The sequence below is a fragment of the Electrona antarctica genome (assembly GCF_951216825.1).
Source record: "Electrona antarctica genome assembly, chromosome: 5".
Classification (NCBI taxonomy): Eukaryota; Metazoa; Chordata; class Actinopteri; order Myctophiformes; family Myctophidae; genus Electrona; species Electrona antarctica.
The window spans coordinates 52,302,950-52,329,064 of NC_136810.1; the positions used below are offsets into that span (position 1 = coordinate 52,302,950).

Here is a 26,115-nt window from a genome sequence, read left to right on the forward strand (position 1 = left end):
ATACAACGGGTCATAACAAGGCTTTAGACTTAAAGGACCACTTCACCACTTTTCAACATCTCTTCATATAATGTCCTCACTAATAATCATGATAAAATGGCACAATTTATTTCTACTCAGTCTGTCTCATAGGAGGGCTGTGGGCAGTTTAGAAACCTGTCCACCAGTGACATCATCGTGTTTTTTTAACAAGTTTATTTTACAAAAACGTTTCGATTTCTATTATCGTGAGAACGATGGCTTCCATTTTTGCATTGCAACTTTTCAGGACTAGAAAGCCTGCAGTTTCTATTAGCTTGGATTCACCATCGATGATGTCACTGGTGGACGGGTTTCTGAACTGCCCACAGCCCTTCTATGAGACACAGACTGAGTAGAAAAAAATGGTAGCATTTTATCATGATTATTAGTGAGGACCAATTATATGAACATAGGTTGAAAAGTGGTGAAGTGGTCCTTTAAGTTAAACAGAAATTATACCCATTGTTACTAAATGAAATCCCGTCCACTTCTGTTCTGCCAACGGTTCGACTCTTACTGCGATTTGTCTCTTTTTAGGACATTGACCTTTTATTTCTGTACAGTCATCCTGAATGCAATAATGTAATTATAGTGTCAACAATGTAACAGAAAATGACATTTTGTTCATCCAGATTACTGCACACAACCAATTACAGAATATTAAAAAACAAAACAATGACTGCCTTTCAGAAACTATCTCGGAATACAACAATTTTATGTGATTGCATTTTCTCTCATCCACAAATGATCAGAAAGTAGAGCTGTAACAAAGATGTAGGACTCAACAGGACATTGGCTGTTGCACGGATCAAACACAAGTTATCTCTTCTTTAACCTCTTATTCAACTGCTGCCTTTATCATTGATGTACACTAGGTAATGAAATATATGCCACTGTAGCATTTCATGGAATGTTATATAAACATCCCCCGTGTTATACAAATTGAGCTCTTATGAAAGAGCTCCATTTAGATAAGAGTGGGTGTACAGGGGTGTGCTGGATGCAACGTCGTCATACTGAGTGACCGTGAAAATGATATGATACTGATGTCAGTATCATGTCATGTCACAGGAGTGTGATAGGGCCGTGACAGCCCTGCCATTCAGTGTTGTGGGTGGGGCCTAATGTGACGTTCTGACCTCCATGTACAATTTTACGGATGGTAATGTGGATATACAAGTAAGACGCGTGAACACGGGAAGCGCAGCTGTTGTGGTAGTCTGACACACACACACACACAGAGCTTTTTTGTTATTTCTTTATTTATTTTTAAATTTAAAATGTTTTACGTTTTTTTTTTGCGTGCGTGTGTGCGTGCATGTGTGTTTTTGTGTGTGATACAGCTGCACCCTCTGGTGGCGGGTGGGCGGGTGGTGTTACAGCGTGACACACAGACAGATATGTTCTGCTGGGTCTCATAGTAAAAGGCTCACTGGCGTTCGCAATCATTGAATGTATCAAATGCACACCTCCCATCACAGATGTTCGCTCAAGTCAGACCCACCACCACACCTCCAGAAGGCTCAACTGTAAGTTGACTATATGTGGAACAAATAAAGTAAAATATAGTTGTTGACCATTTCAATGTAACCGATAGAATCAGTTGTTTCTCCTACGACAGCGGAGGATGCGTCTAAAGGTCTTTCTAAAGTTGACGTTGCACAGGGCATAGCAGCAGGGGTTGATTGTGCTGTTGACGTAACACAGCCAGTAGCCTGCTGACCACAGGCCGCCCGGGATGCAGGAGTGACAGAAGGCGGCGACCACGGCCATGACGTTGTGAGGCGTCCATGTGACAAGGAAAGCCAGCAGGATGGACAAAATGGTCTTCGTCACCCTCCTCTCCCTCGCCAGGACTCTACGCCTCCGTCCTGCCCTGCCGAAGCTGTGAAACCGTGCCAGGGTGGGGGAGGAAACGGATCCATAACCGTCTCCTGTTTGTGCAAGTTTGGTATTAGTGCTGGGGCCGGTGTAGGTTTTAGTGTTAAGGTCGGGACTGCTGTTGATATCAGTGATGACGTCTGCGTCAGTGTTAAGGTTATTGCCGTCAGTGTTGGCATCGGGGATGGTGTGAGGATTGGGGTTCATGTTAAGGTTGGGGTTCGTGTCATGGTTGGGGTCAGATGGCTGGCACGGTGGAGGGGAGGTGGTTCCTCCCTCGATCTGCTCAGAAGGCCTCTTGTTCCTCCTGTCTTTAAAGCTGCTGTTGAACTCCGACTGGTTCACGGTGTCCGTCTCCGGGTCGACGGACACCCAGCTTCTCTTCCGTTGTTGGACCATCGGGATCGTGCTCCCGAGCCTCCCGCGGCTAGCGTAGGAGATCCGGCCGTACAGGCCAATCATGACCAGCGCCGGGAGGTAGAAGGAGGGGATCGTGGTCGCCAGAGTGCCGGCGGGACTGGACAGCAGGAGGATGTAGCAGTGTCCGTCAGGAACCCCCCGCCTGCCGGCGCCGTTCTGCCAGGCGAGGATGGCGGGCGCCCAGATGAGCAGCGCCAGCAGCCAGACGGCGGCTATCATCACCGCGGCCGTCCGGCCGCTCCGCTGCGACGGGTAGGTGAATGGACGGGTCACGCAGAAGTAGCGGTCCAAGCTGATGAGCAGCAGGTTCAGGACGGAGGCGTTGCCCACCCAGTAGTCCAGCACGAGCCAGAGGTCACAGAGGAGGGCCCCGAGGGGCCAGCGGCCGCAGAGGTGATACATGGTGTAGAGGTTCATGGAGATGAGGCCGACGGCCAGGTCGGCCACCGCCAGGCTCAGCAGGAAGTAGTTGTTGACGGAGCGCAGGCGGCGGTTGATCTTGACCGACAGCAGCACCAGCACGTTGCCCGTCACCGTGGCAACGCTCAGGAAGGTGGACACCGTGATGACGAGGATCAGCTGGACGGTGTCCGACGATTGACAGGAGGCGTCATCGAGGCAGGGGCGGGGCCAGGTGGACGAGTTAAAAGTGGATTCTAGCAGATATCGCATGTCTGTAAAACACGACACAAGTGATCAGGGTCATCTGACCTGGGACAGTGCATACATGACCTAGACCGTGAACATTGCTGTAGTGGTTATTTTGATCTTTCAATTTTACCGATGCCGTCAAAATGACTTGATTATATTATCTTTGAATGCATTAGCCTGGCTATGAATTGATTCGATTTTAATTTACACTGTACTCAATATTACAAATAAAGAAAGCATTTACATGGACCAAATCAATATGCATCAAGGTTAACACACAAAAAAAACATTTCCATTGTGATCCGCAATGTTGGTGTATTGTTTTTTGTAGGTTCCGTTTTGCTTATTTGCTTATGAATGATACAGATGTCGTACACTGCATGCAGTGACATTCTTGTACTTAGATCCTTAACATTGTGCATAAAATATAAATAAGAGCAAATACAAAAGTATGTACAATTATCAGAAATGTAAGCAGTATGGCATCATATGCATGTTCTATATGTTGCACTAATGTATTCTGTATGCAGTGCCTTGTCGTTGTCCACAATATGAAGTCTCAATGAAGGAAATGGAACTGCAACTCATTCAGTAAACACAGTTCACACCTTGCCCACATTTTAACATACCCAATCATTATAGTACAATACTACACTAATGCACCTAAGACCTAATATGCCCCAACAACACAAGTCCCTAACATGGAGGCAGATTCCTGATAAACAGTACCATCACATATAGCCCAGTAGTTATAAAACAGAGACACTTTACCAGTATCGTGTGTGCCTGCGCTGCAGAATCAACAACCGTCCAACGTGAAGTTGCGTCCGTCTCCAGGAATAACTACCGTGCGGTTTAACCATGTAGCTCTTGCTGCAGCAGCAGCACTTTATATGTACCAGAGGAATCCCCTCATTCATCATTAGCCCAGAGTGGAGGTGGGGGTTATTATGCATTCTAATTGAGTCTTTATGTCATCAGCCACAGTGACGGTTGTCCATTCAGGGGCCTCTTCATGTGGGATGTAATGTAACATCATTACATTATAGCCTTTGATCACCAGAGGGCAATGCAGGTGTCATAGCAGCAACCAAACCAAAGATAAATACGAATAGAAACAAAGAATTGGAAATAGATATTTGTACTGTGTCTCTGAATGAGTGAACATATATATATATATATATATATATATATATATATATATTGGCCTACAGCAATATCAGATGGCATCAGTCAATATAAATGTTCTGGTTCTTGGTTCAAAGGACTCTTATTCAATACAAAAAGCACACATCCACACATACTACTACTACTACATAAGACTACTATACTTGTGAAGACCACGCCTCCACACAATACATTGTGATAGTCCTTTCACAGTTGGTTCCACGTCCTCCTGAGGGGAGATGCTAAGCCGTTCTTGGCACTGCTCGTCGTGGGCGATTCTGGGAATCACACAAAAACAACAGGACTCCTCCTCGGGCACGCTGCGATTTACCTTTATATGATCTCATTCATGTGGCTCAGAGACGGTATGTTTTTCATCACATCACTATATTTTTGTATATACACAAACTGCTGGCTGAGAGAATGCATATGCTAAGTAATCAGAAAAATCATTTGCCAATTATTTTTGCCTTTGCGGCTGAACAAATGTACAAATAAAACCTTCAAGACGAGTTAAAACTGTCTGCTTCCTGGTCACACATTATTGTCTTGTTACAGTACCGTTTCAAACCATATTTATTTTCCAAGACATTTTTGTGCTGTCCTATCCCATTTTGGGCGGGAAACCCTTTTGGTGTTTTAACTAAGCATTATGTTATACTTTAGCTATTGAAAAATAGCAGATCTACAAGCTCATAGCGCGCCACCGAGTGGCGCTCTATGAACTTGTATGTCTGGTATTTTTGAAAAATCGTAAAAATGCGGCACAAATCATTGAATATATATTCTTTCAGAGCGAACGTTTTTTTTATTTCGACGTCAGGCCTAAATGGGTTAAAAATGTTGTGTCTCACCACAAATAAACTGTTCCAATTCTCTCTTTATGTCAACAAATCTCTTTAATTACATCACATAAATGTTGAAGCAAAGAAAAGCATTTGAAGTGTACAAACTAAGACAAGTTTGATCATTTACCTTTTTGTCTATCAGATCAGATGCAAATGTTGTAAATGTGGCGGCCCGAGGATAAAAAGACACCTAACACATGTACGCGCGCGCACTCGCGCACGCACACACAAAACAGACACAAAAAACAGCCAAAGAATTGTTTTAAAAAAAAAATATTAATCAAGTAAAGCCAGGAGGAGCATTCAGATCAGTTTTCCCACGTTCTTTTTTCCTTTCTTTCTCTCTAGTTCTAAGACAGTGTTGCATGCAGCGGCTGCCTTCAGGTTTCCCATGGAAATGAGATCCACGGATCTCAGCGGGATGAGCCTGAATAAATAATGGGTTAAATAAAAAATAAACAGCGTTCGATGCCTTAAATCACACAAACAGTCCACCCACTGCACAGCTCCAAGAGATTCACCAGCCAATCAGGATTCTCTCTCTCTGCATATCTTCATTCTCATAGGTCCTTTACTTGCAATGACCCACCACAACCCCCCCGCCCTCCCCCGCCCGCAAAAAAAATAAAATTCCCGCCGCAAAAATACACCAAGTTTGACTACCGCCGTAAAATGCTAGCGATAACAGCTACGCATATAAGAAAATAAGAACGAAATAAAATGACTAATCATTTAGTTTGTCCAGTGAACTGATATGGATGCTGGGCTGCCACATGGAGGAGCCGTACTGTAAAAAAAAAAAGAAAAGAAAAAAAGCATTAAACAAAAAGGCTTAGGAATAAGCAAAGGGACAAAAGAAAAAATAATAACAAACGAGCTTCCAGGAAAAATTCAAGTTTTCTCTGGTTCAAGAGTAAGATCTCACCCTCTCACTGAAAATGCCCCCTCATACATAGACTCCTCTCCCCCAAACATAGATCACACTGTCATACAGAACTTCCCCCCCAAAACACACAGTACATACTTGCATACAGACCTCAACCCCAACAGTCAGAAGAATTTGGGTTGAATACAGAGATGCTACATGACACACACACACATACACACACCTACTTCTTGTAGTGCACCGAACACACGGCGAATAAAACATACATACATTTTTTTCCCACATAAAAAGCACCACACATACCTGCTTTCCGTTCAGGGGGGCGATTGAGGGGTGAGAGGGCAAAGCTACCGATTCCATGATCAGAGATGGTAAGGCTGGAGCGCGAGAGGAAGGGGATCCGTTCGGTTATGACGGAGGAGAGAGAGGTGGAGGGATGGAAGGAAAGCGAGGAGCAGCGGGAGAACAGGTGCTGAGTACTGACGACTCTTGGCACCAAACCACGAGGAGAAGGAAGTGTAACAAAAAATGTCATCCAGTTGGACTAGTTTAATTCTGTTTTGTTTTTACGTCCTATCCTCTGATCTCCAGTGGGGTATTTTTTTATTTTCTGCAGCACCACCGTTCGGAACACATGCAGTAGTTTCACTGTCCATACACTGAGCTCCAGTAGGGGGTCAGGGGCCATAATTCTGACGTGTCCCCCCCTACAAGTTTTCAACAACTTTTGATCACATGATACAAAAAAAACACGCTTCAAAACAAAGCAGCGTCCAAAGTCACTTTGCTTACACAACTTCAACCACATCAAACTGAATATTAACATGGCACTGACTGACTGCTGCACATTGGAGGTGTGTATGTGTGTGTGTGTGTGTGTGTGTGTGTGTGTGAGAGAGCGCGCGTGCGTGTGCTTGCCTGCGTGCGTGAGTGAGTGTGGCACTTTGAACTAAGGAACTTTTGTCTTCCATTATTATTTTTTATATATATAGTTTTTGTATGAGTGGAAAGAAAGGGTTTGAAAGAGAAACCATTCAAGTAGAAGCCCTTTCTGACAGGGAATGGATTCAGCGTCAGGCAGCTCCAGTTTCTAAGTGCACAAGAAGTTCACACTGATGCCACTGTGGGTGGGTGGGGTTCCTCATGTCCCTTCTTTTGTGGGTGGGAGACCCTGTGTTAGTAAGATAAGGCTTTGAGGAGCTGTGCCGACGTGTCCAAACTCCAAAGTTTTCATTGGCAGAGCCTACCGCGTCTCCTCCTTGGCCAATAGGAAAGGGAGAGTTCGGGGAGGATGACTACCTGCTGTAAGGGTCGCCGCGGTAACCATCGCAGTTGTTGTCATTGCTGCTGCTGGGTAAGGGGGGGCTGTGAGACGAAGACGACGAGGAGGATGAGGAAGGGGAGGAGGAGAAGAGGATGGAGGAAGAAGGCCCGGGCAGAGAATCTTCATCGGCTTGGCCCCCAGCCAGAACGTGCCCCTCCTCTCCGTCCGACTGAAGGCTGAGAGGTTGGGGTAGTACGGGGCTTTGGGTCACAGGGGGCCCCCCCCACATGGGGTCTGCAGGCTGTTCTTGAGATGAGGAGTGGGGCTGGGGCGAGGCGAAGGGATCGGAGGACGAGGAGGGAGGCGAGGAAGGCTCAGCGGGAGGCCGGTTGGCTCCCACCCCCGTTTGGGAGCCGCGGTGGATACGATGGCTGACGATGATGTTGTTCCCGAAGCCGCCCATAGAGGCCATGGTCGTGCTCTGCTCCCGCTGAACTACGGCCGTCATCCCGCCTTCCGCTATCAGCCGACGGATGCGGGCCAGGGCGTCCTCCCCCGAGAACTCTGGAGCCTCTGGAAGCAAAGGAACAACAAATAAGAGCATCATCAGCAGCAGGGCTAACTTCATACAGACCTGAATCTGAAACACCACCAATGCCATCAATAATAATAAATAATAATAATAGCACCTTTTTTACATTCTTGCTCAAGGTGCTTTACATTACTGATGGAAAAAAGGAAACAGTACTGAGAAATACAATATAAAGGCTATGTACACATTAGCATAGGTAATATGTCAGTAGCTGTTTTGGTGTGGCTCAAAAAGCAGGTTGCGATGGGTTTCATGCAGTTTCGTGTCAGGGGACAGACACTCCTGACTACAATTGTGTTGGGAGAAATACATTTATGTGCAATGGTATTCTGACAAATGTGCCAATGATAAATTATATAAAAATCAACTTTTGTTAATTTGAAAATGTTTCGACAGCTCGACTTTAAGAGGTTACCAGTAGGAGCTGTAGACGTTCCAGCCTCTCCTGTGGTCCCATCTGCTCTGCTGCTCGCTTCCGGGAGGCCCTCAGCTAAAACACTGGTGGATGGACCGTCAGCAATGGCCTCTGCTGGAAAACACGTGACAATCTGAGACATCGGCTCTCTTCTGGAGAACACACCCAGGTTCAGAACCATGGTAGGCCTGAGGCCTACCATACCAGGCCTCAGGCCTACCATTGCGTGGCACATCTATGCACGGAATATCTATGTTCACAGTGAAAGTGGGTGTTGTTGAGAAGAACCACACGCATCACCATCATCATTTTTCGACCGCGGTCGAGGTCTTGGATTTCACAATGCCACGCCAGACTTCCCGGTCCTTCATTGCCATCCCCAGTTCCGGCTTACTGATGCCTGTGTCCCTATAGCGATGACATCAGGGAACGACAGTTTTCTACCTCTGGTCTGCTTTGAGGCAGGACTCCAGAGAAGAAGGGAAGATATAACCTCATTGTCAGCTCTGTAGCAGTGGCCGGCAAACTGTGTTCTTCTGGATCGGACTAGTGAAGAAACACGGGGAAGGTTGCCGTATATTAGATTAGTCGATGGGCGGCTCTTCCCAGACAGATTTTGCGCTCTCATTAGAAGGCGGGTGTTAGGGCCGATTCATACTACTATTTTACCGCTGTTTCGGCGCTGTAGTGCCGAAATTATTTCGGCTCGTCAGAAATTTTCAGTAGCACCGAAGAGCCGACTTTGGGACGGTACCCACCCCCCCGAACCTCAAATGACGTCACATTGTAGGCTCTACAGAGCCGAACCGACTTTTATTCGGCTCTAAAATAGGAGTATGAATCGCGCCTAAGTGCCATCCAACCGTTTCTCTAGTTTCTTTGAAAGTGTCAATGTCTCGGAGCCATAGAGTAGAATCGTCTCAACGGACGTCCTAAATACACGCATACTGCCTACTACGCATAATGTCTTTTGGGAAACCCAGCCATTAAGTATTGCATTTTGAGAGTTGTTACTCTGAAGGGTTTGTGGTTAACCCATTTTGACCTGGGAACGATTCTATAAATGTCTTCTAAATCCTGACAGTTTTCTGAAAAAGCTATGTTTCTATGTCAGTCGTTCTTTGATTTTTCAAAAATAGCAGACCTACAAGCTCGTAGCGCGGCACTCGGTGGCGCGCTATGAGCTTGTAGATCTGCTATTTTTCAATAGCTAAAGCATAACATAATGCTAACACCAAAAGAGGTTCCCGCCCAAAATGGGTTAAACACTAAGGGTCAGTCTTCTGGCTTCCAAACTATGGAATGAACTTCCCATTGCAATTAGAATTGCAGACTCACTCCCAAACTTCTCGTCATAGTCTTCAGACTCCATCTTAGCCCGCAGCACTTGCCGTGGCACTTGCCCTACGCTCGACGACCGTGCAGGCGTATGCAAAGGCTAAAATATGTCATTTAGATAGCATATTATGTAGACACAGCATTCTATAGTTGCGAACGCAGTGATTGCGAACGCAGTGAGCACTAACTATAGAAGATGGCCTAAACTGTCTGTCTGTGTGTCTGTCTGTGTGTCACGCTGTAACACCACCGGCCCGCCACCAGAGGGCGCAGCTGTATCACACAAAAAACACACACAAAACTTTTAAAACCTTTAAAAAAACGTACAAAAAAAAAAACACGCACGCACACTAAAAAAATAACTTAAAAAAACGTAACTTAAAAAAGTACGTAATTTATTCTAATTGTTATTGCAATTTACGAGCTGCGTTCGCTTCCCGCGTTCGCGTGTCTTACTTGTGTATACTTAGTTTCATCGTACAGATATTCTACTGTCGGACGGATGTTTGGTCCTCAGTTTACTTATGCTCCTTGGTGACCAATTCAATGCATTTGGTGAGCGTCTGCTAAACGCCGAAAATGTTAATCTGGCTGTTACCTGCAGCATGCTGGGAGCTGCTGCTCTCCGTCTGCTAAATGTTCATCTGGCTGTACCTGCAGCATGCTGGGAGCTGCTGCTCTCCGTTTGCTACATGTTCATCTGGCTGTACCTGCAGCATGCTGGGAGCTGCTGCTCTCCGTTTGCTACATGTGAATCTGGCTGTACCTGCAGCATGCTGGGAGCTGCTGCTCTCCGTTTGCTACATGTGAATCTGGCTGTACCTGCAGCATGCTGGGAGCTGCTGCTCTCCGTTTGCTACATGTGAATCTGGCTGTACCTGCAGCATGCTGGGAGCTGCTGCTCTCCGTTTGCTACATGTTCATCTGGCTGTACCTGCAGCATGCTGGGAGCTGCTGCTCTCCGTTTGCTACATGTTCATCTGGCTGTACCTGCAGCATGCTGGGAGCTGCTGCTCTCCGTTTGCTACATGTTAATCTGGCTGTACCTGCAGCATGCTGGGAGCTGCTGCTCTCCGTTTGCTACATGTGAATCTGGCTGTACCTGCAGCATGCTGGGAGCTGCTGCTCTCCGTTTGCTACATGTGAATCTGGCTGTACCTGCAGCATGCTGGGAGCTGCTGCTCTAATCTGGCTGTACCTGCAGCATGCTGGGAGCTGCTGCTCTCCGTTTGCTACATGTTCATCTGGCTGTACCTGCAGCATGCTGGGAGCTGCTGCTCTCCGTTTGCTACATGTTCATCTGGCTGTACCTGCAGCATGCTGGGAGCTGCTGCTCTCCGTTTGCTACATGTTCATCTGGCTGTACCTGCAGCATGCTGGGAGCTGCTGCTCTCCGTTTGCTACATGTTAATCTCGCTGTACCTGCAGCATGCTGGGAGCTGCTGCTCTCCGTTTGCTACATGTTAATCTGGCTGTACCTGCAGCATGCTGGGAGCTGCTGCTCTCCGTTTGCTACATGTTAATCTCTCTGTACCTGCAGCATGCTGGGAGCTGCTGCTCTCCGTTTGCTACATGTTCATCTGGCTGTACCTGCAGCATGCTGGGAGCTGCTGCTCTCCGTTTGTTACCTGCAGCATGCTGGGAGCTGCTGCTAAATGTTAATCTGGCTGTACCTGCAGCATGCTGGGAGCTGCTGCTCTCCGTTTGCTACATGTTAATCTCTCTGTACCTGCAGCATGCTGGGAGCTGCTGCTCTCCGTTTGCTACATGTTCATCTGGCTGTACCTGCAGCATGCTGGGAGCTGCTGCTCTCCGTTTGTTACCTGCAGCATGCTGGGAGCTGCTGCTCTCCGTTTGTTACCTGCAGCATGCTGGGAGCTGCTGCTCTCCGTTTGTTACCTGCAGCATGCTGGGAGCTGCTGCTCTCCGTTTGCTACATGTTAATCTGGCTGTACCTGCAGCATGCTGGGAGCTGCTGCTCTCAGTTTGCTACATGTTCATCTGGCTGTACCTGCAGCATGCTGGGAGCTGCTGCTCTCCGTTTGCTACATGTTCATCTGGCTGTACCTGCAGCATGCTGGGAGCTGCTGCTCTCCGTTTGCTACATGTTCATCTGGCTGTACCTGCAGCATGCTGGGAGCTGCTGCTCTCCGTTTGCTACATGTTCATCTGGCTGTACCTGCAGCATGCTGGGAGCTGCTGCTCTCCGTTTGCTACATGTTCATCTGGCTGTACCTGCAGCATGCTGGGAGCTGCTGCTCTCCGTTAGGGTTAGGGTTAGGGTTAGGGTTAGGGTTAGGGTCTGTACCTGCAGCGGGTTAGGGTTAGGGTTAGGGTTAGGGTCTGTTACCTGCAGCATGCTGGGAGCTGCTGCTCTCCGTTTGTGTCTCGGCATTGTGCAGCTGGACGATTGGCGTCTGAGTTCCTTGTGATGTCACTGAAGGGGCGGGGTGTCGGGGCTGAAGACCAATGGCGTTCATCAGACCCATGTCTCGGTCCAACCTCCAGCCAGAGCGGCTCGGCCTGAGAAACAGCAGGACAATCAGTCAATGGGTATCCAGAGAACTCGGCAGTTTACCAACTCGCCGCAATTTAGTGCATTCAAAAAAGTTTAAACATCAAAGTACTGAAACAATGTAATTCATTAGTAAACAATTCCTGAAATGGTAGGCCTACTTATCATTGGTACTCACATACTGACCTTTTTATCATCTAGTTGACCATTTCATTGCACAAAATAATTTGATCACTTTGGAAATGAACTATAACATCTGTGGGTTTGACATACTACACTGATGAAGACAGCATCTTAGCATAACGATGAAGACATTGATGAAGAACTTTCGCCGTGGCGACTTGGTAAACTGGCGCGTTCTCCGGTATTCAGTCAATAGGCTCTATGCACACAGAATAACTCTTCCTACTTCCGGGCAAGGACTGTCTAAAGAGGACGAGACGCGAAGACTGTACGGGGGACGGCATGTTGCTCCATGGAAGGAAAGAAACATGCGCAATGGGCTATATGCAGCCAACACTTCCGCGTTCAGCTTCCTTGGTCTCAACTGCGCATGTTTCTTTCCTTCCATGGAGCACCATGGTGTCGCCCGTACGGTCTTCGCGTCTCGTCCTCTTTAGACAGTCCTTGCTTCCGGGCCCATTCCCTACTTACGTCACAGGTGTTATCTAATTAACACTTATTTTGCATAGAGCCCATCTCAATGTCTTTTCAACAGACACCAGTTTAGGTTTTTAACAAGACAACAAAGCCAACATGACCAATAAGTTCTCACCCGGGTCTTTCAGACGAGCCACGGGTCCGGTTGGTTCCACTGTTGTTGACGGAGAACAGAGGCTCGCTGCTGGGTTCCGCTGGGCTGTCTCCGTCGCTACGATAGAACCTGGACAGAAGATTCTTCGTTAACTCACTTCACTACAGGAAGCCTTAATTATCAATCATGACCTCCTCGTTATGCAACACTAATTGACCCGTTTCTAATTGACCGTCTGTCCTGATCGCAGTGGCCATTAAAAGATAATCACATCAGCACCTCCTCGTTCTCGAGGAGCACACCCCTCCTCCTGGCATGCCATAGGCAACATGACAGGCCTTGATAGAATCCGTTCATCTCCGTGGAGACAAGTCTTCTAGTCTTCTGATGAATTGGAAAAATGGAGGACCCTGATGTAAACAAGTCTTAGTACTTTTCTGGTTTCATCCTCGTAGGCAGTTTTTGTATTGACTTTCGTCTGAAATGTACCCAGTCTACGTACTGTGAATACAAATTTCAATCACTCAATCAATAGTCCATGTTAAACCCTCACTGGTTAACACATGGGGGTTGGCGGTTAGTGGGAAGGCGTTCACAAATGACTGTTAAGAGTTAGTTTGTTTATTTTATTTCGGTCATTTGTTAAAAACAATACAGTTGATAGGCATACAGTAGCCTAGTACAACTTAGTCAACAAGGTGACTATTTGGCCGAGAAGGTTATGGCTGAAGCCGAAGCTTATATTGCCCACCTTATCACAAAAAAACGGTATATATATAAAATAGAATAGAAGTACACAGTTAATGTATAAACAAAGCAAATGAGCAAGCAAAATACAAAGCAAATGAGCTTCAAATATTAGGCAGAGGCTTATATTGCCCACCTTATCAAGAGGAAAGAATTAACAACAGGACAAACTAGAGGATATTCATAACTAGCATGTTTGATACGATGTAAAGAACCTTCTTCGGATTGTACAGCAGGACACTGTGACATTTTGTGCGGGTAAAACATTAGACCTCAGAGAGAGAGAGAGACAGTAGACAGACACCAGTAAAAACTTACACCGGCCGGCAGATGACAAGGTCTCCTTTGTTGGTTCCATAGGCCAGGCCCATCCCGGGGTCCGGTAGCCAACGTGCAGAGTTGATGCTGACGTGACGTCGCTGGTCAGGAGCCATTGGGTAGACGACGTTAAACACCATCTACATGACGAAGAAAAAAAACATGATAATAATTAAAGGCTCTCTTCCATTTCGTGTACAGTGGTTCTCAAGCCTTTTAAAGGACCACTTCACCACTTTTCATCCTATCTTCATATAGTTGGTCCTCACTAATGTTCATGATAAAATGCAACGATTTCTTTCTACTCGGTCTGTGTCTCATAGGAGGGCTGTGGGCAGTTCAGAAACCCGTCCACCAGTGACATGATCAATGGTGAATCCAAGCTAATAGAAACTGCAGGCTTTCTATTCCTGAAAAGTTGCAATGCGAAAATGGAAGCCATCGTTCTCACGATAATACAAATTGAAATATTGTTTAAAAAATATATTGTTCAAAAATAAATCTTCCTAATGATGTCACTGGTGGACGGGTTTCTGAAATGCCCATAGCCCTCCTATGAGACACAGACTGGTATTTTATCAGGAACATTAGTGAGGACCAATTATATGAAGATAAGTTGAAAAGCGGTGAAGTGGTCCTTTCATTTCAAGGACCCCCGTAACTCTCAGAGTTACACACCCGTACAGGTCATTTGGAACCCACTCAAGGACACTTCCACTGGTGTAGCGGAGTGTTTCCAGTGAGCCAAACATGCACAATAGCAGCACCCCGACTCTGTGTGACCAGAATGGAACAGAGAACAACAGACAACCACCGGAAACACAACTAGCCCACTCACTGGAAACACTGAGGCAATTAAGAGAGGATATTCCTGGAAAGCAGGAATCTATTCGCGTTGGACAGAGGCGGACACGCACATTGAGATCGATTCATCATTCTTAATTAGTAGCAGCAGCAGTAGTAGTATTTACCCTTATAGACGTCTCTCCTCCATGTGGCTGCTGCAAGCGGAACACTTGTGCCACCATGTGGTCAGTGGAGGGATGCAGTAGGATCCTGCGAGAAGCCAGGCCGACCATAACGTAGCAACCCATGGGAGACAGGCTGACCGAGATGGCATTAGGCCCTGATAAAAACACACAGGAGATACACTAAAAATACAGAACTAAAAGCGAGCAACTCCATAAGAACATTTAAGCGAGCAACTCCATAAGAACATTTAAAAGATCATATAAAGCTATGATAATTGACAAATATATAAAATCACTTTAATATATACAGTATGCATAGGCAGTAGATATTACCAAAAAAAAATAATATATATATATATATAAATAATTTAAAGTAACAACTTCAAACACAAATATACAAACGCATATGCAGTCAAAGTAAACAATAATAAAAATATACACTATATATTTGAAGCAACCACTTCAAATATATAAGCACGATTTAAAAAAGGAAAATGTACGTATGTGTCTTTTTTGTTTATCATTGATATTTAAGAAGCACAGCACTGTAGAGAATCAGTTATTTCTTTGTTTCCCCTTTTATTATTTTAATCATTAATAAGGTGGGCATAATAAGCTTCGGCTTCAGCCCAAACCTTTTCAGTCAAACTGTAACTTTGTAACCCTCATTCTGAATGTTCAACTGTATTGTTTAAAAATGACTGAGATAAATAAACTAACTAACGAACTGACTAACTAACTGAGACTACGCACTGTACCATGGACAGGTTTAAAGAAAGTTTCCTCTGAGGAGGGTAGTGAGTACAAAACTATAATCTCTCTCTGAGCCGGGTCTACAAAACACAACCAGATGGCAATCAATGGAGAGAGATAGCACACACATTGTCCAGTGTCTATCGTCATTTTTGGTGACAGACATGATGTGGTAAATTCACTGTTCCAACACACTGACCCCACCCACTGTGTACAGTGGGTGGGGTCGAATTGTCACAACTCAGAATGGAGCTGTAGCCAGCGAGTAGAAAACAAATAAAAAGGATGGCTGAAAACCATGAGTTAACAAATAGATGCTTCGATGTATAGGGAATGTTGCTTTAGTCTTGTATTGGTCTAGTAGCAAACATTGTTGTTTAGTCTTTATATTCGTTTTTATTTGTAATTTAACTAGATCTTTGTTGAATATTGTTTGTAATATAGCTTAATTGAATTGCACTGTTTATAGCACTTTAAAGAAGACAATAGGACAATGACCATTCACACCTATAGTGTCATCCCTAATCAGTGGGATTGAGCCCATGCTGTGAGTGCTTATAGGCAGGAAGTGACACTTCTGCCTTCAGAATTCAGAATTGTTTGACCTTGAACTTGATGCCAACTCCCTTTTCCCCTGTTTTTTAGTATTGTTAAACCGTATAGGAAATAAAATGAAATCTTAATTGCAAGCAAGAAGTTGTCCCCGTCTGATGGTATTCGCACCGCTACAATCTTCCTGTTCTTAAATGCCGTCCTGTTATTGTTGTTACTGGCAGAGCAGTGTAACATTATTTGCCTCTTCTCTTAGGCTAGGGGTTCTCAACCCGTGGGTCGCGACCCCTCGGGGGGTCGCCAAATTATTTTGGGGGGTCCCCAAAATAATAATAAAAAAAAAAAAAATCACAATTTTTCAAAAATAGCAGACCTACAAGTTCATAGCGCGCCACTCGGTGGCGCGCTATGAGCTTGTAGATCTGCTATTTTTCAATAGCTAAATTATAACAATGCTTAAAACACCAAAAGGGGTTCCCGCCCAAAATGGTTTAAGGTTATTGTAGCAGTCAATTTATATTGGGGGTCGGGAGGGGGCGGGGCGGGGGTCCCGAGACATTGCCAAAGCATTTCCGGGGGTCCCCGGCCAAAAACGTTGAGAACCCCTGGGCTAGGCAACGCCGTGCTCACCCCCGCACGCACGGAACGTGCTCGCGCATGCATAGACTACCGTTATAATCAGGATCTTCTATAGCTCTTTACTCTAAAACTACGTCGCTGTCCGTTGTGCAGACATCCGAGGTTCGGATCCGATTTCAGAATTTTCATCGCATCGCGATTGAAACATAAACGTTTCTCGAGAAAGATGGCTAGCGTGAGCTAATGCTAACATTAGCCTTTTCTTACAATGGAGGTCTGCGACCCTCCTCCGAGTGGGGGAAACGGAAGTACTTCAGTAGTAACTTTAAGCCCTGTGCCTATACACGTCCAAGGCACCCCGTGCTTTTATACACGTGCTTAGCACAAAAGGTGTTAACAATCGGCCTTTGGTCTAAATGTGTTAAAAGTGATCCTTATTAACCCATTCTGACCTGAGATCAGATTCTAAAAATGTCTTCTACGTCCTGACAGTTTTCTGACAAAGCTATGTTTCTATGTCAGTCGTTCTTCGATCTTTCAAAAATAGCAGACCTACAAGCTCGTAGCGCGCCACTCGTGGCACGCTATGAGCTTGTAGATCTGCTATTTTATAATAGCTAAAGCATAACACAATGCTAACACCAAAAGGGGTTTCCCGCCCAAAATGGGTTAAACCTCCTCCCAACTTGAATTTGTACTTCTGAACTCAGACGGGCATTTACTGTATTAATAAATATGTATGCATCGATAGACAATTACCAAATCTCTTGGTGTACAGCATCTCTCCCAGATTGTGCGGAGCGAGGGAATAGACCGCCAGGATGCCTTCATCAGGGAACCCTCTCTGACTGCTGGGAATAAACACCGCCAGGAGCTGGCCGTCTGCCGAGATGTCACAACTGGCATCGTTGTAGATCTTACAGTTTGGTACCAAGACGTTCACAGAGGCTGGGCGATTACAGAGAGACAGACACAGACACAGACACAGACACACACACACACACACACACACACATGAAAAGAGATTAATCCCCACAAACCAGAGATGAGTTTGTGTGCGTGTGTGTGTGTGTGTGTTTGATTGATGAATTTATTAACAGTTTCGGAGAATTACAATACATTTCAAGCACAACTCAATACAAGACTGTTAACTGTGGACGACACCATAAAGCATTACACTTATTTACAATAGGGTCCACCATGTTCAATTCATCATAACATTTAGAGACGTACAAATATACACTACTACAGGGGTTCTCAATGTTTTTGGCTGGGAACCCCCCTAAATAATTTGGCGACCCACAGGGGGTCGCGACCCACGGATTGAGAACCCCTGCACTACTATATAGCCAAAAACAGGAAATCATCATAGAGTAGGTAAAAAGGGAAAAAGGGGTGCGTAGGGATTCAAAATTTTACGGGGGCCAGTTTCGAATTGCAGGTGCCCTTTGAGAGCAGTTTTGAAGGAGTCAAGGGATTTGCATGTCTTAATGACTATTGGTAGGGCGGTCCACATTTTAGTGGCATAGGAGCGAAACGAATTTAGTCCATTGTACTGTATGTGTGTGTGTGTGTGTGCGCGAGCACTGAATATCGGAATATGTAAGCAGAACAAAAAAGAACAGCATTTGTTAGTGGTGCACAATTAATCAAAATCAAGGTCTCGACCTTGATCCAGACAACTATGCAATCTAATTTCTAAAGAATCGTGCAGCACTAGTTTTCTGTCCAATTATTTTTTTGCTACAAGAGAGAGACGTCGAGCGGTTTATGTCTAGCGCTTTGATGTTCTGTTTAAAGCCACAGTAGTTGGCTTCAGGTGCCACATTTTTGGAATGGAATGGAAAAAATTAGAATCGTGTGAGAATCATGATCTCCATTCTTGGAGGAAAATCGAGATTTCCCATTTGAGCAAGAATCGTGCAGCACTATCATTGGCCTCCTTGTATTTTTTTACGGCCTTTGTGTTAGAAACCGATTGCGTGTATATATATATATATGTGACAGGGCTGTCAATTCTCTCGTGGTTTCAGATTCAAATCAATATCTATTAAAATGTTCACACACACACGTGCAGACTTTATGTGACCGGCATGAGTTGAGAGGGAACAAACAAGGCCATGTTGATTTAATTATAGGAGCAAAACAAAAAAGCTTGTATACTTTTCCCACATCAAACATAATGGCTTTTTGTAAATGAACAAAAGATGTGTTGGTCAGTTTGTGATCCTGCAGTTGTCATGAATAAGACAAAAACAGTCGCAGCACATAGCCTAGCTAATGCAGTACACGGAACACCAGTAACTTTGTGTGGTGCTCACTCACAGATAGTAGTAAAATCATTCAAATAAATGTAGGATAGAATTTGTATAACCCATTTTGGGCGGGAACCCCTTTTGGTGTTAGCATTAAGTTATGCTTCAGCTATTGAAAAATAGCAGATCTACAAGCTCATAGCGCGCCACTCGGTGGCGCGCTATGAGCTTGTAGGTCTGCTATTTTTGAAAAATCGAAGAACGGCTGACATAGAAACATAGCTTTTTCAGAAAACTGTCAGGATGTAGAAGACATTTTTAGAATCTGATCTCAGGTCAAAATGGGATAATAAATCAGTATCGGTTGACATGGATGACAAATAAGATCAGTGATATTGGCCCAATAAGAAATCCTATGCCTAGGTTGTCTATTGTGTTTTGTTATTACTGTTGCTGTTACTTGAGTGTATTACAGCAGTGGTTCCCAAACTTTTCAGGTCGAGACCCAAAAGAGAGATTAGACGTTTGTCCGAGACCCCAAGCTTGTGAAAGTAGCAGATCTACAAGCACGCAACGCGTTGCTTCGTGCCGCGTTGTGAGCTTGTAGATCGCCTATTTTCACTACTACTAAATTATTTGTGGAGTTTTAGATTTTTTTCTTCCATTTAGTTTGTTTTAAAATATATACATTTATTATATACATGTATTATTAAAGTAATAATATTTTGAAATTTTATATTTGTAGGAAAATAAAATTGGATTTTTACTTGAGTCGTGACCCACAAAAATGGGTTTGGGGAAACAGTGTATTCTAGTTGTATCGTGTTACCGTTGCTGATCTCAGGCAGGTCAAACTTGGTGAAGTCCCACCACTGTAGTCTGTACGTTGTGTTAGCGATGTTACTGGCTACTGCCGACTGGCCATCTCCGATGGACGCACCTGAAATTAAAGCATGAAACCACTGTGATTGGTGCAGCCTGGAGAGAGACAGCCATCGTGTTAACATTAAAACATCATGTCAAAGAGTTTTCAAAAATGTTCAAAATAGCAGATGTACATGCTCACTATGAGCTTGGATATCATTATTTTTGAATACCCAACGAACATGTGGTTATATTTTGAAAGGAAGTCAAACCAGCTTTGAGTGAATTCCGTTGTATGTGTAGAGCACATGCTCTTCTGATGCACGGCACTTTACGCTTCACTTCCAGTGTTTCAGGCCTAACGCCCTGTTGATAGAGTGTGTGTATGTGTGTCTTTGAACTTTGTCTTCCATTATTATTTATTGTTAACATATGTGACTCGTGTTAACCTATGTGTGTGACTATGAGTAGCAGTAGGGGCAAAAGTGGCGCTGTTGTGCCAGAAACAGAAAAGAGGTGTGATTTTTGTATGAGTGGAAAGAAAGGGTGTGTGCATATACCATTTAGCACCCTGTGACATGAGGTGTGTGTGTGCGTGCCAGCACCCTGTTGAGAGGTATGCGTGTGTGCGTATACCAGCTAGCTAACACTCTGTTAACAGGAGGTGCGTGCGTGTGTGCAATGCATATACGTACCAGCTAACACTCTGTTGACAGAGGAGTGTGTAGCGAGGCCAGGCTGTCCTCTCTCGTGGAAGATTCCAGCATACGGCAGGTACTCGGGAAGCAGGAAACGTCTGTCGGTAAATCAACCAACACAATGAAATACTTTAGAAATGTTCCTACTTTGCCAAATCTGACCCTGGATTTTAATTAAATTCCTTGATGAAATAGCTGTAATCCCCTGTTATTAGTTGTATAATTACTATTGTTATTATTAAATGGGGTTAACCCATTTTGGGCGGGAAGCCCTTTTGGTGTTAGCATTATGTTATGCTTTAGCTATTGAAAAATAGCAGATCTACAAGCTCATAGCGCGCCACCGAGTGGCGCGCTACGAGCTTGTAGGTCTGCTATTTTTGAAAAATCGAAGAACGACTGACATAGAAACATAGCTTTTTCAGAAAACTGTCAGGATGTAGAAGACATTTTTAGAATCTGATCTCAGGTCAAAATGGGTTAAGGTTAAATGTTGACTGACCGTGGAACAAAGCGTCCCAGTGAAGGAGCAGACATTCTGGCGTTGCGTGGCGTCCTGTGTCTCACTCCGTTATCACTGAAACACACACACACACACACACACACAATAAAAACACAATAGTAGTACTACAATTAAAAATATTAAAACTACACAGTGTGTCCGATTGTCAGATCCGTCGTACACACACGGCCAATTAGCCTTTCGCTAAATCCCACCCCAAAAAGTGATTGTCCAATGCCAATCCAAATAGTTTAGCAACTGTTGCTATGCAGGTCAAGCTCTCGCCACCTCATAGCTGTCAATGTTATTTTGCATGGCTGTGTTGTTGAAGATATGCACGGCTTAACGTCAAGAAAGTTCCACGACTGACCCACCCAGGTCATGGCAATAATGCTAATGACCGTAGTCTTACCGTGCAACATGAAAACTCCTGTCGGTTGGTCGTTCTCCCTCTGTCATTCCCTCGTATTTCTAGTCTATTTAAATAATGTCATGCAAATGTTTCCAGTGCATCATAGCCTATACTGCAGGCCTGATTGACTAGATTTAAAATACATTTTGATGCTCTTGCTACTGAAATGACCGATTATTTATATGGAGAAATCCCGTCATTTAACATGCATCTCTATGGGGGAGAAGGAGAGCTTGCCCCGTCTCCTTGCTGCCAACGTGCCTATTGGACAAGGACGGATTGGGGAGGGACTTAGCGAAGGGCTAATTGTGTCTGTTGGTGTGAATGAATGGATGAATGGATGAATGAATGAATATTTTATTTCTGTGTCCGGACAATTTCTTGACCCATCCCACATGGGATTATGACTCATTCACTGCCAAGGACGACTTCGACAACTTCTTTTCTCCAAAGGCCCACACTGCCCAATGACTTTTTGCGTTTATTTTTCTTTGTGCGCGTTTACGCCAAGTGACGCTCTTAGCTGATTGATACTTTATTGGCAGAAACGTAATCAGTACAAGGTACAGTCAAACAGAAATGTAATCAGTACAGGGTTACTCTGAATAAGAGGAACAACTTGGGCCACTTCCCAATCCCTACTTCCTTCACAGGTGTTACCGATGATACTAATAATCTGTTCTAACCAAAGGGACCCATTTGGTTCCATTTGTATACGGTCAGGGGATCCTTGAAATTAAAGTACCACTGTACTCCAAATGGAACAGAGCCTTAAAGGACCACTTCACCACTTTTCAACTTCTCTTCCTATAATTGGTCCTAACCAATGTTCATGATAAAATACCAAAAAAAAATTCTACTCAGTCGGTGTCTCATAGGAAGGCTGTGGGCAGTTCAGAAACCTGTCCACCAGTGACATCATCGATGGTGAATCCAAGCTAATAGAAACGTCAGGCTTTCTTTTCCTGAAAAGTTGCAATGCAAAAGTTGAAGCCATCGTTCTCACGATAATAAAAATCTAAATATATTTTAAAACAAATCTTGTTTAAAAAAAAATCTGCCTAATGATGATGTCACTGGTGGACGGGTGTCCGAACTGCCCAAAGCCCTCCTATGAGACACAGACTGAGTAGGAAAAAATGGTGGTGTTTTATCATGAACATTAGTGAGGACCAATTATATGAAGAGATGTTAAAAAGTGGTGAAGTGGTCCTTTAATTAGTATCATCGGTGGGATAGAGGTAGGTTGTCGGTCTAATGACCGTCAGACCAAAACGTGTCGGAAATTAGTACTGCACCCTCATCGGTAACACCTGTGAAGGAAGTAGGGAAGTCGCCCGGAAGTAGGAAGAGTTATGCTGTGTGCATAGAGTCAATTGAAGCCATTTAATTTGATTTCATGGAACTAACTGTGATGATGATGATACTACTTACTCTAGCTCCTCAAAGTCCATGTCACTGTTGTCCATGGAGCTGGACGGGGCGCTAGCCGGGTTGTCGGACGAGGAAGACAGGGTCCGCAGGCGGTTCTGTTGGTACCGTAGGGAGCGCTGGCGAATGCTGTCCCGCCTGGACAGGTACTGGATCATTCTCTGGGCATAGTAGGCTGCCGGGGACAGCCTGGACAACAAGAATAGAAGGTGTTGGAAGGTTGGGGTTGAGCTGTATATTCGTCATGACATAATTGTCTTGCAAGAGAAACTAGAGAAACGGTTGGATGGCACTTACACCCGCCTTCCAATGAGAGCTCAAAATCTGTCTTGGAAGAGCCACCCATCGACTAATCTAACATACGGCAACCTTCCCCGTGTTTCTTCACTAGTCCGATCCAGAAGAACACAGTTTGCCGGCCACTGCTACAGAGCTGACAATGAGGTTATATATCTTCCCTTCTTCTCTGGAGTCCTGCCTCAAAGCAGACCAGAGGTAGAAAACTGTCGTTCCCTGATCCCCATCATCGCTAGGGACACAGGCAACAGTAAGCAGGAACTGAGGATGGCAATGAAGGACCGGGAAGTCTGGCGTAATATTGTGAAATCCACGATCTCGACCGCGGTCGAAAAATGATGATGATGAATTGTCTTGCACCCGAACCTCCTATGCCACTGAGAGGCATTCGTGTGTGCAGATAATTATGTGCAATTAAAGGGAACCTCTGCACGTTCAAAACTGTGCAAAATCTACACTAATGCCGATTGCCTGACTGGCTTGTCTCCCGTATTTAGGGACCTGTGTTTGTGTGCTTGCTTCATTCATGCCCTGATGAAGACTCTAAGGAGTCGAAACATGTTGTTGGCATTATATCTTTAACCGATTTTGGGCGGGAACCCCTTTTGGTGTTTCAAGCATTCCGTTATACTTTAGCTATTGAAAAATAGCAGATCTACAAGCTCATAGCGCGCCACCGAGTGGCGCGCTATGAACTTGTAGGTCTGCTATTTTTGAAAAATCGTAAAAATGCGGCACAAATCTTTGAATAGGTATATATTCTTTCAGAGCGAACGTTTTTTTTATTTCGACGTCAGGCCTAAATGGGTTAATAAAGTACCCTGATTTTATATCCACCCTCCTCCTTTTTTTAACTTTTTTTGTAGTGCTCGGATCACCCCTCTTTCTTGTATTGTTCTATAGTCGCTTTGATCCTTGAAGCACCAACCGTACGTAAGTTTTGTACCTCCACTGAGCACCTGCTGTGCAAAATCTTATTTTATTTTGATTGTTCATAATGTAGCAAGCTTTCAGTCATAGACCAGTCATATTCAGGTGCAGAAACGCAAAGATATTTTGAGTTTTAAACTGATGAGGTTTCACAGTCAAATGAGAACGAAAGTAGCACTAATATCCATTATCCGTCTGTCCCAGATTTGGGTCATGTGATCTTTCCTGTCCCCGAGAGAACGTCCCAAGCACATTGGAATGAGAAAGAAGTGATAACTTTTTTTTCTTTTGCAAGTGAATGTTTGGAGAACAACGGCCAGATGGAAATTATTGAATATTAACTACAAACACATTTTTAGATGTTTATTTGCTGTCAAATGAGTCAGCGAGTAGATATATTATCGATCGTATGAGCGAGGTCGCGATCACGCCATGCGTTGCTATGGTAATAGGAAATCCGCACGGAAATGGAAATCCACAAAGCTAGCAAAGTGTTCTTTGAAATAATGAAAGATCTCATGAAATCTTATAATGACTCGTTCAAAGAGGCCAGAGCAAAACTACTTTTATCATCAATCAAAAGTTATCAATCTTGAGGCGCCGATATCCTAGTAGTTAACCCATTTTGGGGCGGGAACCCCTTTTGGTGTTAGCATTATGTTATGCTTTAGCTATTGAAAAATAGCAGATCTACAAGCTCATAGCGCGCCACCGAGTGGCGCGCTATGAGCTTGTAGGTCTGCTATTTTTGAAAAATCGAAGAACGACTGACATAGAAACATAGCTTTTTCAGAAAACTGTCAGGATGTAGAAGACATTTTTAGAATCTGATCTCAGGTCAAAATGGGTTAAGGCGCATAAAGGCTCTAATGCAGCCTGGCAACGAGTTGTGTCGGTTCGATTCCCAAGTCTGAGGGCGGGTCTCTGTGGATGGGTTTGGGGTCGAGTACCAGGCTGGATTAAGGTAGGTGGGGGGTTGGGGTAAGTAGTACCTGGCTGGGTCAGGGTAGATGGGGTGGTCTCTGGATCCAGCCATGTCATATCTGGACAGAGACAATAGAGATGACTCCAACAGTCTCCTATGGGAAACAAAAGCACAGAAAGCCATGGCTACTAATGCACGGACTTATGCTAATGAACTATTTCAAACACATTCATGAGCCATCATCTACAGCAGGGGTTCTCAACGTTTTTGGCCGGGGACCCCCGGAAATGCTTTGGCAATGTCTCGGGACCCCCGCCCCGCCCCCTCCCGACCCCCACTATAAATTGACTGCTACAATAACCTTAAACCATTTTGGGCGGGAACCCCTTTTGGTGTTTTAAGCATTGTTATAATTTAGCTATTGAAAAATAGCAGATCTACAAGCTCATAGCGCGCCACCGAGTGGCGCGCTACGAGCTTGTAGGTCTGCTATTTTTGAAAAATCGTGAAAATATATATATATATATTTTTTGGAAATAATTTGGGGACCCCCTAAAATAATTTGGCGACCCCCCGAGGGGTCGCGACCCACGGGTTGAGAACCCCTGATCTACAGCAGTGGGTTTTCAACCCTTTTCATTTCATACGGACCCCCATTTGATGAGATTTAACTTTTCAGACCCCAAAGATTTTGTTCACAACAGGCAAACGTTGCTCAAAATAACAATTGTTCTTCTACATTCTCTAATTGTGTAGACTTCTTGGAAATTAAGTAAGGCAGAATGCACAATAATTAAACTCTTGAGCATAAAATGAAACCAAACTAACCCGTACAGGTCCATTTGGTTTCATTTTACGCTCTCAAGAGTTGGTTACCAACTCTCCATCATTTAGTTGGGGACCACTTGGAATCCCTTCAAGGACCACTGGTGGTCCACGGACCACCGATTTTAGCAACCTAAAGCAACGTGGCTTCTAATCAATCCATAATCGTGCTCCAACAACAAAATGTATGTATTTATAACACTTGACGTCTGACTTTCAATATAACAAAATAATTTCCATTGTAGTAGTAGTAGTTTCCAACTTTTTTTTTTTTTTTTACTTTGTTTTTATTTCAAAAAATGAT

At 44.5% G+C, this 26,115-nt stretch overlaps 2 protein-coding genes across 4 annotated transcripts in view; both read right to left on the minus strand.

Annotated features, from left to right (window-relative positions):
- Nucleotides 1–1,620: 1,620 nt before the first annotated feature.
- chrm4b (cholinergic receptor, muscarinic 4b) lies at nt 1,621–2,994 on the minus strand (the record flags this gene model as incomplete). The annotated part of the gene is made up of 1 exon (XM_079502380.1): nt 1,621–2,994. One exon carries the CDS (start codon nt 2,992–2,994, stop codon nt 1,621–1,623), a length of 1,374 nt encoding a protein of 457 aa, XP_079358506.1.
- A 2,032-nt stretch (nt 2,995–5,026) lies between these two features.
- ambra1b (autophagy/beclin-1 regulator 1b) overlaps nt 5,027–26,115 on the minus strand; it is a 37,712-nt gene continuing 16,623 nt past the window's right edge. The window contains exons 8-20 of one of the 3 annotated variants that reach the window (XR_013789975.1): nt 25,054–25,140; nt 22,838–23,023; nt 20,992–21,066; nt 20,487–20,587; nt 19,757–19,867; nt 17,432–17,620; nt 14,789–14,943; nt 13,818–13,957; nt 12,774–12,881; nt 11,834–12,006; nt 8,146–8,259; nt 6,178–7,711; nt 5,027–5,775 (exon numbers count right to left, since the gene is read on the minus strand). Coding sequence is in view for 2 of the 3 variants with exons in the window: in XM_079500748.1 (XP_079356874.1) it covers nt 7,170–7,711; nt 8,146–8,259; nt 11,834–12,006; nt 12,774–12,881; nt 13,818–13,957; nt 14,789–14,943; nt 17,432–17,620; nt 19,757–19,867; nt 20,487–20,587; nt 20,992–21,066; nt 22,838–23,023; nt 25,054–25,140 (1,981 nt within the window). In the remaining variant the exon portion in view is untranslated. Of the gene's footprint in view, nt 7,712–8,145; nt 8,260–11,833; nt 12,007–12,773; nt 12,882–13,817; nt 13,958–14,788; nt 14,944–17,431; nt 17,621–19,756; nt 19,868–20,486; nt 20,588–20,991; nt 21,067–22,837; nt 23,024–25,053; nt 25,141–26,115 lie in introns of all 3 variants that reach the window. The other 2 variants (XM_079500749.1, XM_079500748.1) reach the window with 2 other exon arrangements.